The sequence below is a fragment of the Amblyomma maculatum genome, chromosome 3 (assembly GCF_055883805.1).
Source record: "Amblyomma maculatum isolate TAMU_Amacu chromosome 3, ASM5588380v1, whole genome shotgun sequence".
In the NCBI taxonomy this organism is placed as follows: Eukaryota; Metazoa; Arthropoda; class Arachnida; order Ixodida; family Ixodidae; genus Amblyomma; species Amblyomma maculatum.
Window position 1 is genome coordinate 32,944,967 of NC_139346.1, and position 12,771 is coordinate 32,957,737.

The 12,771-nt window shown below is 45.3% G+C and overlaps 1 protein-coding gene across 1 annotated transcript in view; it reads right to left on the minus strand.

Moving 5' to 3' along the window:
• Nucleotides 1-264: 264 nt before the first annotated feature.
• Nucleotides 265-12,771, minus strand: part of clu (clustered mitochondria protein homolog) — a 120,287-nt gene continuing 107,780 nt past the window's right edge. The window contains exon 32 of the mRNA XM_084597427.1: nucleotides 265-5,144. Coding sequence (XP_084453553.1) covers nucleotides 4,889-5,144 — 256 coding nt within the window. The 3' untranslated portion in view covers nucleotides 265-4,888. The remainder of the gene's footprint in view (nucleotides 5,145-12,771) is intronic.

Below are 12,771 nucleotides of genomic sequence, written 5' to 3' on the forward strand. Positions count from 1 at the left end.
ACAAATTGCATTAAACCTTGTAGTTAAGTCTCCACAGGCCACTCAAAAGCAATTCCTCCTCGATTGATGCTTATTGATGCGAAAATATCTGCAATTTACTTGAAAGATACTAGTGTTGTGAATAGTGCCTCCCAATTCATTTGAGGAGCAGGTTAACCAAAAGGATTCGTCTGAAAATATTAAAATATTGCGTACTGGAATGCCTATTCATGTTATCAGTGTGTCAAAGTTGGATGAGAAAAATATTGCAACTCCGACAGCAGGTTAGCACTGATGCAACATTTTATTTGTTTTTTAACAATGGCTACCTTACAAGCTGACTGATTTGTACAACAAATTGGCTAGGTTGTTCTCTATGAAACACATGGAATGCTAGGATCTATTCAAACAAAAAGATATATAGCCCAGCTCCTATATAACTGCTAATACTCAACAACCATGAGCAAAAGAAAAAAATAAAAGGAAGTCCACAAAAACAGAGCAGCAGAGGCAAAGACACGTGGACCTCTAAGGCATCAACAAAGTCACCAGCCGGGTTCCGTTGTTCTTTTAAAATGGCACATCAATACAATGACTAACTTTGGGCACTACAAACTCTTACGCTGTGTATTTGCAGAATGCTGGACTATGAACCGGAAAGAAATTGCTAATACCTAAGCTGTTCCTCTGGAATTGTTTTAAGATATAAGTACCCTAGTGGGACTACGATCCCGCATCTGAAACTGGCCTAGCATATACTTCAGCAGCTTCCATCAATGCCTGCTGCTGAACACCACTTCTGGACAGAACCCAGAGTTTGGGCTGTGTATAACCAACAATGCTTTCACCGAGAGACTGCTGACCGCGGCAGGCCCATCTGCAATTCCTTCTGTCACTGTACAAGACAAGGACAAACTAGGAAAAAAGGAGTCTCAAGTGTGGTTCTGTGTCTCGATGTTGGCAGTCATTTGAAACTTGTACTTGGGGATGCAAGCTATATGCAGTGTTTGGTTCCTTGCCCTGCTTCCAACGCTAGTCGGCATGACACTCCGGACGCAACACTGTCAAAATGGCCACTGCTGGACAGGCGTGACACGCATGAATTGTGCAAGCAAAGTCCAATAGCAAAACTGAACTGCCCGGCAGCCATGACTACAATACGGCAGTAAGCACACAGTTTCGAACAAGCCTGTGAAAAAGCGTGGTGAACTCATGCGAAATCAGGGGTCAATAACATTGCCAATTTGGTAAAGTAAGCCACTTAAATATGCTAGTTGCAAGGGCGCAGTTCTTGTGTAACGCCCAATCTGGCAAAAGGAAAGCATATAGCTTGAGTGAGCATTCGCTTACACAAAGTATGCTGTGAAGAAGAAGAAGAAAAAAAAAAAAAGTGAACACCTTTTACACAGCTTATCAATTCATGCAAACACAAAATGTCAGTGCTTATGAATGATAAAAAGAAAGCAGCCTCTGGCATATACATATATATATATTTAAAAGGTGGGCTTCAACAGTGTCAGCTATGCTCATCCCTAATACATACAACAAGTTACACACCTGTCCAGAACACCGATGCAATGTGCACACGAAGAGAATAGTGCAGAGATAAAGGAAGACTGTGAATGCACGGTACACAACGTAAGCAGAAGGCCCCTCGATTGGTCACTCAGACAGTGTCCCAGAGATCGTATCGTAGGTTGCAGTCCATCACCGGTTGCAAATGCTGCAAAGCAACTCTGCCCGGATGACCCATATGGGCCTCCAGTGAAGGCAAGGAAGAAGGAACATGATAATGGATGTGGCAAAGCAAGGTTGGCAATGAGTTGACGGAGCCACAAGAGTTTCCAAATTTGTTGTTCAGCACAGAAGACAGCATAGCAAGTGTTTAGAGGCGCCGAAATGCTTAAATTATAACGACGGATGATGCAGCGGCATCATCCCACCACTAAGGAATCATGCAGAAGCCTGTACATTTCTGTTTAACAGCGAGAAACACTAACTTCAGGTCATGACCACCATTCCCATACTAACCTTACCTAATACCCTTGAAGAGAACACACCTCCAAGGCCCCTCCAAAGCAGCCGGATGCTGTTCTTAGGCCTCTTGTGGAGGAAGGGCCATGCAGAGCAAGTTAGGGGACTCTGTGGCCTTGGCTTTGCGGAAGGCTGCAAAAAATACAATCCTGATCTACAGCCCTAACATGAGCCTACGACATGGCATCGTTTGAAAGGACTGTTTTGCACCAGTCCCCGCATATGAGACTAGGCTGCCCAGTTGAGACAACAAAGAACCTGTCGGCACTTTCAAGGCACTGAAACTTGGTTCGACTGGGGGCTTCTCTCCATAACCAGAGGAGGAGCAGCAGTGTTGAGCCAGCCCGCAGTGCTCGTGGGTTGCTCAGCAAAGCAAAAATAAGACTGTAGTGAATGAGACTGCCTTTCAGAGCAATAGTTATGGGTGCAAGGTGACCGTTGTTTAACTGCTCATCTCGTCATGCATTTCATGGTGCCAGCCATTCTTATATAATCTTCCCAACAACAAACAATATCCCAGCCTCTCAAAATGCTTCCGTCGCTATGTCTCGGGGTCCCTGTCCCCAACATTGCAAGAAGGAGAAATGTTGATGCAGAAAGTGCATCTCCGCCCCCAAGCCCAAAGGGAGGGGCTGCCCAATGTGTGTCGGAGACTCTTGCATAGATTACTGGTGGGAAAGCCAAACAATGGATCATTTCCAACAGCTTTGAGAGGAAGGAACTATTGCTTCAACAATGCCCAACAACAACAAAAATAAATAAAAAAGGACAAAGTTGAGCCCCTCTTCCAACACGCATGGGCAGCGTCGGTCCTTCAACCCAACAAGTGCAATGCTTGAGAAAACTGGCTCGCTAACACCACATTCTGCAAAGCCAAGTATGATTAAAAGCGCTACAAGGACAACTCCACATACTGTCACCCATGGTCGAAAGGACCCGTGACAATATCACTGACAGTTTTCGAGACTTCATAGAATACCTCCATTTCCACCTCTGTTGCACACACATGCGGTAATTATCAATGTAAGCTGTCAAGCACAGAGCATCACTGGTGCCTTTCCATAAGCAGGCAGCTCTTGCAAATATGACTGGTGCCACTTGTAGAGAAAAAAAAAACAGTTCCACACTAAAGTGCGGGCGTGTGCTATGCTTGAAGCCATAAGCACACCTGTTGAGCAAGAAGCTACGCAAAGAAAGAGCATGTAAATAATAAGGATGGCTTGACACTGTGTACCCGTTGCCACCGCTCTCTAGCAGTTTCAACATAGTATATAAAGAAACAAAACTATTTTTTAAGGTAGTAATAGCAGTGCTATTAACTTCTCTCTGTATATGTAGCCTATTATGCTGCACAACTTGAGAAATCACAGATGAACCTGGGTCACTCATCAAACACCAGCAGTGATGTCATGCCCTGCCACAGAAAAAGAAATCACTAAGATTGCACACTATGGAAGAAGCCTCTGGTCAACTCGGAAGAAAAATGCGCAGAACAATCTAAGCCGCGCAAAGCAGGGCTTTGAGGCACCTTCGAAGACCTAAGCTCCGGAAAAGCGGAAAGGAGAATTCCTCGAATGATTACAAGGCTTGGAATACTAGCAATAAAATGCCTAATGCTGCCTAACTCGAAAAACAAGCCTGGTAGCCTGTATTTTTGACAAGGCTGTATGCAGTCGACAAGCATCATGGTGCCCCTCCAGTGGAGCTGCCTGGAGCAACCAGAACTTACCGAAACTAATGACTGTTTGGTATAAAATGGTTGCATCGCTTGCCGGCAAGCAAATCAGTCGAGCAAAGGAAGAAACAGCAAATACAACAGGAAACAACGTAACAGTGCACTTGTTAGACAAGGCAACAGGAGATATTCTCATGTTATCAATCTTTTGCAACCCCTTCAGTGCCCAGGACGCAGCATCGTCATCGCATTACTGCCGAAGGGCAATGAAACAGCACTTTTGCGCCAGCAGCGGCAGATATGAAAGTTCATTGACTGACAAGTACAACTAGTTGACGCCATACACACCCAAACACACAACCGGTCCCTCTCGCTCACACCGATTCCAATTGCGGCTTCCCGCAGCATGTTCTTGCACTATCAGCCCAACTGGCTTCGCACTAACTAGCAACCACTACTACACGCATACCACTTCCAGCAGAGCCTACACGAGTTCACCAGCTCCACTTTGATCTGTGTCTAAAATGTAGCCCCTCTGACAAAATACTTCATGGGGATGAAACCTGCAAAAGATGACTCTGTCCTATTCTTCGGTCCAGAGGTAATAAAAATAAAAAAACTGGCTTTTTCTTCTTCCTTCCTTACCGCCACAGGTGGTGCTAAGTGGGAGAATGAAATCATTCTCGCTCCCAAACAGTTGAAGAAAAAGCCATGAAATACATCTAAAAGGGCAAACCCTTCCACAGAGAATGTCCTTGAGCCTGACACATATGCACAGCACACTTGTCGCATTAAAACAAAGGAACATAATATAAGATCTACAAAAAGAATAAACAAAAGCACAATTCAGTTTCCTTTCTGCAGCCAGGAAGAAATCATGCTCAGTGACCACACACTCGCTCACTAATCGTCAACAACTGCAAAAGCAAAGGGGGGAGTGTGGCGAATGCAAACAGAGAACAAGCAGGAAAATTTACAATGCTACTTCGATGCACCACGAAGAACGGGGGAAAAAAATGCTTCAGAAAGAGGGAGGGAGGCAGAGACAATGCTGCACGTACAACACAGCACAGTCCAGTGTGGCAACACTCGAGGCACCAGTCACGTCTTCTTGATCCTCTGGCATGCACTCACAGGGATGCACACCTGCGATGGTGATGACTACGGCGGCGACAAAGCACCGTCCTCTGCGCCACTTCTTCACCGGCTGGGTTCCTCAGACGTGGTGGTTGTGGCGGGGGCAGAAGGGGAAGAGGATTCTGTCATCTCAGCGGCTGGACTGCTGCCATTTGTCACCCCGTCACCGGACTGTACAGTGGTGGCACTGCTACTAGAGTCCAACAGTTCCTTTGTGGCACCTTCTTCGGATGCAGAGGAAAGAGACTTTTTCTGTTCGGCCGCTGCCAATTGTTGCCGGCGCTCAAATTCTGCCTTGAAGTTCTCTATGTCCTGGGGACTGGGTGCAAAGAAGGAAGAGAAGTGGAAAAGGTATGGTGGTGAGCAGTAGCCCTTACCAGGTACATTTAAACCCACTTATAACAATACTGGTTTTAATAATACATATATTGGATATAACAATGCACAGTCGCTGTGCCATCGGGTTTGGTATGTGTTCTATGGTAAAATAAACTGCTTATTACAATAATGTCATATTATATTATCGGTTATACCAATCAAATATGGTCACTGAAAGTCAACAAAGAGCAGAAATGCGGCGACCACAAAAGCTCGCGCATACGCGGAGACGCCAACCACGCCAATGCAGCGGAAAAAAAAAAAAGAAAGAGATGGGGAAGAAATTAGGACAAGGAAAGCTTGCATGCCGCAGAGATGCGGGGGAGAACGGAAGACTTCCTCACATGCAGAGAGGGAATGCTTAAGGCGCTGCTAGGCACGGCCGTTTTGAGGAACAGCTGTCAGCGCTCCCCCTCTAGACCACCCACGGCCTAGGGAACTCGCCTCCTCTATGCCTCTGCACGGTGGAGCAGTCCATTCTTAGGGTGCGCTGATCATGGTGCGCTGCACTATCCTCCCTTATTTACTTTGTCCAGGCCCCCGCTTTACGGCTGCACATTTTGTGGAAGGCAAGCAGATGTCATTCTGCACGTGTTATTCTAACGTGGTTCTCCTAGTGTGCCATCATTGTTGACACGATCTTGCAAGCCTTGATTTTCCATGAGCAGCAATAGAGGATTGCACTTCATGAAGTGCGACACAACCGGCTCAGAAGAGGAAGCGAATAACACTACACCTAGAAAATAGGCGGAACATTGTATGTGAGCATAAGGACGGTTTAAAAGTGTGCAACTTAGTGGGCAAGTATGGCCTGATGCAACCGACAGTATTGACAATCGTCAGCAACGCGCTCAAGATTGAGAATGAAAGCGATGCCAGTGCTGCCCATGTAGTGGACGATGGCCGTAAAGGGGTTGGACACGGGGCCTACAAAGACGTAGGAGTGGGCGTGTGAACAGTATCATTCTACGGTTGTTTGACACGATGCGTTCGTTCATGCAGATAGCGGGATGCCTTCAAATCTACGCGGCATCAGACGCCCCAGGTGTCATCCCCGCATTTACGCTCGCAGTTTTCACTGGATATAACAAGTCCTGGCAACCATCCTGGACCATTGCTCCCTCACACAAGTACAGCTCGTTACCAACGGCATCACCATTTCCTCTGGATATAAACGGACGCCAGTGACCCGCGCCTTCCAGTGGGTGTGTGAACAGCATCATTCTACGGTTGTTTGATACGATGCGTTTGTTCATGCAGGTCAGTAATGACACTTCCATGTTTGCTAAGAAGTCCAGTAATGCCTGTCTTCTGCTGTTCCCACGCCCATGAGTGCTACTAGGTTTGCTTGTGCAGTCATCTGATGCGTGTTGCTAGCTGCTCTTGCAGTCGGAAAACGTACAGCTTAACCCTGGTCCTGGTTCCAGTCGTTCTGGTGTTGTTACGCGGTCTAGAGACAATGAAAGAGATGAAACACTACAGGGAAAGCTGAATGATATGTTGACTTTGTTACAAAGTGTTAATGCACGCACTGCTAGAATGGAAATGGAACAGTCACGTCTAGTTACTTCCATTACTGAGATTAAAGAATGCCAGGAAACTATCAAGAAGAGCATTTCTGATATTGATGCGAGGCTGTCTGCGGTTGAAACCAAAACATCATCCGCTGACGCAGCTCGACAAGAGTTGCTAACCCTGCGTGAACTCGCGGACAACCTGGTTCGTGAAAATGCCAGACTGCGGGTTTCTCAATCTCAGCTGGAAGACAGGCAGCAAAGAGACAACTTAATATTTTTTGGATTGCCTGACAGTCCATCGGAAACATGGGACGAAACCGAAGTAAAGCTGTTAGACATGATTTCCAGCTGCTTTAGTCCAGTGCTTACAAAGGATGCGTTTGAATGTGCTCATAGAATTGGTGCATTCTCAGACAAAAAATGCCGCCCTGTTATCGTGAAGTTCCGCTCATTTAAAACGAAGCAACAGGTTCTATCTCAGTCTACCAAACTAAAAGATAAAAGTATCACTGTAAGTGAAGATTACTCGTTTCAAACACGCCAGGCTAAGAAAAAGTTGCTTCAGTTCGCTAAGGGACAGGACGTGTATTACAAACTTGGGTACAACAAACTGCATATTAATGGCCAATGCTACAGCTATAACCCTTTTCGCGATTGTGTTTTCATTGAAAGTAAGCTTCGGGAACCTACACCAGTTCTTGATGGTGAAACTAGTGACGTCACATCTGGCTCGTTGCATACTAAGAATGCTGATCGCTTGGATTCTTTGCAGGACCACAATCAGCATTTAAGTATCGATACACCTGACCTGACAGGTCCCACGTCGTAGGGATGTGCGAGGGGCAGTGGGGCGGCGCCTGGTACTGTAAACTCGCTTTGTTCTTTTTACCAATATAAGAAGCTTATTACCTAAGCGCAATGAACTTAATTCTGTCATTGATTGATTCGTGTGATGCTGACGTTGTGTTATTAACGGAAACATGGCTTTCTTCCATGATAGCCAACAAGGAACTGTTTGATTGTAGAAAGCGTTATAATGTGTTTAGATTAGATAGAGGTCAAAGATGTGGCGGAGTAGTTTTAATAGCTGTCTCGGATAATTTTGTTGCATCACCTATTAATTTTTCTAGTAGCTTGGGGTTGGTTTGGGTAGAACTTAGTGCACATTTCAAGAAGATGATTTTCGGCATATGTTACCGTCCCCCGTCTTCGAGCCAGACTTTTGTTGACGAATTGCATGACGCCCTTAACCTAATCACTGTACGTTTTCCGAGCATGCCTATTATCTTAGCTGAACTACCCTAGTACTGTGTGGACTAATACTTCGCCTTATCTGAGCCCTTTCTGCACTGAATGTAACAAGTTTTTGATGACGTGTTTGGACTTCAACCTGTCACAGTTAGTCTCTAAACCTACTCGAACTACTTCATCCACATCTAGCGTTTTAGATCTTTAACTAACGTACCCCATTTTATCTCTTCGGTTTTGCACCTGCCTGGCCTCAGTGATCATTCCTTGCTGCACTTTGCAAATTTCTGCTTGTAGCCACCTCCATCAGATTAAGCGCATTAGAGATTATAAGCGGGCCGACTTTGACGCCATTAACTGCGAACTAGCTCTTTTTCTGAACGAATACTTACTTAGGTTCTCACTGCGTTCTGTTGACACTAACTGAAAATTAATTAAGTACACTGTCAAACGTCTCGCTGAAACTTTCGTGCCGCTTAGGTCCTTGAGGTGCAACAGGGAATCTCCTTGGTTTAATAACCTTTTAAAAAGACTTTCCAATAAAAAGAAGCGTTTGTTTCGCTCTGCCAAGTTGTCAAATTCTAAGCAACGATGGGAATTCTACTTCCTCGCAGCAACAGAGCACAAAGCTGCGCTAAAAAGCGCCAAGGACTCATTCTTTAACTATACTTTACCTGTTATGTTGATTAACAATCCTAAACAATTTTGGAACATTGTCAACAAGAAAGACACATCCACAATATTATACTCACATCTTCTGACGGTGTTACGTTTCCACCTAAAGAATGTGCTTCTATTCTTAACAATGCTTTCGCGGCAGCTTTTTCTGACAATGTTTCTCTTGCTAATCGCGAGTGCCCAGTTTTTGATGTTGTTCCCATGGATCCAGTTTTATTCGAGGTATCAGGCGTTTTGAATCGTATTGCAAATCTTAAGGTCTCCGCCTCCTGCGGTGTTGACAATATTAATCCATAGTTTTTGATAAACACAGTCATCCTGCTCCATAATCCTTACTACATTATTTGATCAATCTCTTGAAACAGGTTGTATTCCCAATGATCGGAAAGTTGGGAAGGTGATTCCTCTGCTTAAGTCTGGAAATAAACATTGTCCTCACCACTTTCGTACTATATCACTCACTAGTATCCCTTGTAAGATCATGGAAGATGTTATATACTCGCATCTTGTTTCTTTTTTAGAGTCGAATTCCTTTTTCAGCATAACCCAGCATGGATTTTGTAAGTCATTTTCATGTGAAACTCGGCAAATATGCTTCACACATGACCTTCATTGCATCATTGATCGCGGGCTTCAGGCAGATTGTATATTTATTTACTTTTCTAAAGCGTTTGACAAGGTCTCTCATGAGCTTCTCTTCCTTAAATTAAATAACTTGAACATTGACCCTAAGGTGCTTGCATGGCTGAAGAGTTTTCTTTCAAACCGTTCACAATATGTTACAGCAAATAACGTTGACTCGCATTCTATAACTGTCCGTTCTGGCGTGCCTCAGGCGTCCGTTCTCGGGCCTCTCCTTTTTCTCATCTATATAAATGACTTACTGGCTAACATTTCTTCTTCAATTAACCTTTTTGCTGATGACTGCATTATTTACCGCATAATTAATGATGTTAATGATGCCTCTTGCCTTGAGTCTGATATTAACAAGGTTCATGATTGGTGTAAGGAATGGATGAAATTAAATATTAATAAGTGTAAGCATGTGCATATTTCTCGTAATTCCAGCATACCTACTACTTATCAGATTAACAATGTTTCTCTTGAGACTGTATTCTTACAAGTATCTAGGTGTTTACGTTTCTTCTAACCTATCTTGGAAACCCCAAATTGATTCATAAATAACGCAAACCGCATGCTAGGGTACCTTCGGAGAAATTTCTCTCGTTCATCCAGTTCTTTAAAATTATTGCTTTATAAAACTCTGGTACACTCTAAATTAGAATATTCTGCATCTGTCTGGAGCCCTGGCATTGATTCACTCGTTTCCGATTTGGAAGCTGTGCAGAACTGCGCCTGTCGCTTCATACTGCCAACTATCACAGAACAAGTAGTGTAACTGCCATGAAATCAAGTTTGTCCCTTCCACTTCTATCTCACCGCAGATCAGTAGCATCATTATCCCTTTTTCATAAAATTTACCACAACAGCTACCTGAAAGAAAGATTACTAACAAGACCGTCTTACCGCCCTATAGCTGGGGTTCCATGTAGCGACACAAAATGTTTCCATGACTCATTCATACCTAGAACTTGTGTCAGTTGGAATCACCTTTCCCATGATATCGCATGTATACCAGATAGCGACACATTTCGCGAAGCCATTGTTTTTCTTTGAATGTATATATGCTTGTTACTATGTTAATACAGTTGAATCCCGCCACAACGAATACCGCCACAACGAAATTTCCGCGACAACGAATAATTTTTTATTCCCCGCGAGTATCCTATAAGAATTAATGGCCTAAATTTCTCTGCACAACGAACCATTTTTGCAGAGCGTTTCCGCTTCAACGAAATTTTCGCGTTCAAAATCGAAACCGAAACTAGTTTTATTGGCGAGAAGTCCAAGTCAAATCCAAAGCCACATTAAGCATGAAATCACGTGATTGCAGTTCCGCCATTTTGGCTTTGTGTCGTGGTCGCGTTGTTCACTCGCTGCCTTTCTCTTCGACAACGACGAGTTTTCATCCGCAGGACACGATGGCAACGCAAGTGAAAAAACGCAAAACTCTTTCCCTTATGCAAAAAGCTCAAATAATCGCCCAAGCAGAAAGCGGAAGGAAGAAAGCGGCAATTGCTGAAGACTTCGGAATTCCTGCAAGTTCGCTGTCAACGATTCTAGGCAATAAGGACAGCGTGAGAATGGCACTTGCTTCAGGCACATCCTCGAAGCACAAAAAGGTGACGCGGCCCCTCCATGAAGAGTTGGACAAAGCAGTGCATGCGTGGTTTGTGGAAGCACGAGCCAGCAACGTCCCCCTGTCCGGAAGCATCGTCCAGCAGAAAGCCTTGAACTATGCATGCCTACTTGGCATTGATGATTTTAAAGCCAGCATTGGCTGGCTAAACCGTTTCAAGGCCCGCCATAACATCGTTGGAAAAGTGTTGTGCGGCGAGTCAATGTCAGCAGACGTGGACGGAGCAGCTGCTTGGAAGGCGAGTAACATGGCCGGAATTTTAAGCAACTTCGCGCCTGCAGACATTTACAACGCCGACGAGACCGGGCTATTCTACGAGATGTTGCCGGCTAGGACGCTCGACTTCAAGGGGCAGCGCTGTCACGGCGGCAAACACAGCAAAAAACGCATCACAGTGCTGCTTTGCACAAAAATGGATGGCTCGGACAAGCGTCCGCCGTTAGTCATAGGCAAAAGTGCCAAGCCGCGCTGTTTTAAGGGAACTCGTAGCCTACCTGTGCAGTACAAGGCGAACAACAAGTCATGGATGACCCGCGCTATTTTCACCGAGTGGATGATGGCATTCGACCGCGACATGAAGCGGCAGGGCCGTAAAGTTTGCTTGCTTTTGGACAATTGTTCAGCGCATCACTCCGACGAAGTCAAGCTCACTAACACGGAGCTGAGGTTTTTCCCTCCCAATTGCACGTCTGTCTTACAGCCTCTCGATCAGGGCGTGATTCTTAGCCTGAAGCGCGCTTACCGCGGGAGGTTAATTCAGCGGCTGCTTTTTAACACTGAAACCGGCCGAGAAAAAAAGGGGAATTGTACGTGGCACTGCAGATTATGTCTGCTGCCTGGAGCACACTGGGGCGCTCAGTAATTGTGAACTGTTTCAGGCACGCCGGATTTGCCGAAGGTCGACCCGTACACTCTGCTGGCCTAACACCAGGCGTTACAGACGACGACGAAGAGGCGTCACCGGCTCCGGGGATCGCGGCCGCCTGGAAAACGCTGGGAGAAATAGGAACCGTGCCGCCTAATCTCGAGCTCGACGAATACATCGGCGCTGACGCTTGTGTTGTTGTTCACGAAGATGTGAGTGATGAGCAGATCATAAAAGCTGCCCGGAATGATAAGGACTCTTCCGATGAAGAAGACGACGACGTACAGGAAGCGCCGGCTGCGGCAACCGCCGTACAGGTGATGGACGCTTTTGATGTCATCAGGAATTTCGTTGCTGTCCGAGACGACGATGTTGCAATGGGTTTGCTGACCGAGTGCGAAAATCGCGTGACGGCGTTGCTCGCCGTGAAGCGTAAGCAAACCAAGCTTACAGATTTTTGGCATTAAACGCCTTTGCTGCTGCTTGGGCAATTCTTTCTGCGTTTCACGTCAAATTTTTGCGATAACGAAGTTCCGCGAGAACGAATTTTTTTTCGTGCACCGTGAATTTCGTTATAGCGGGATTCAACTGTAGTTGCCCTTTACTTCCTGAACATAGGTTTTACTTATCCCCACTGCATTCTGAAGTTTTGGTTTCCTTTTTCTTTTTGCGCATGTTTTTTGTGTACTTATACTGTATTTTTTCTGTAACTTTGCTGTACTTTCATATACTTTTATGTATCCCACTCCCCTCTGTAATGGCTCCGGGCCCTGAGGGTAAATAAATAATTTAAACAGGCGCTCTACCAGTGGTTCTTCAACGGCCATGCAGCGAACCTGTCGATTAGTGGCGAGTTTTCAGATTTTAGCAGAGAAGGCGAAGTACTTCGCATACCTCCTGCGCAACACCGCTTTCCATCAAAGCGATGACCGAACTTTGGTCCACAATGAGTGGTACTGACTGCGACGCGTCAGAACTTGAGAAATTTTTATATGTCGAC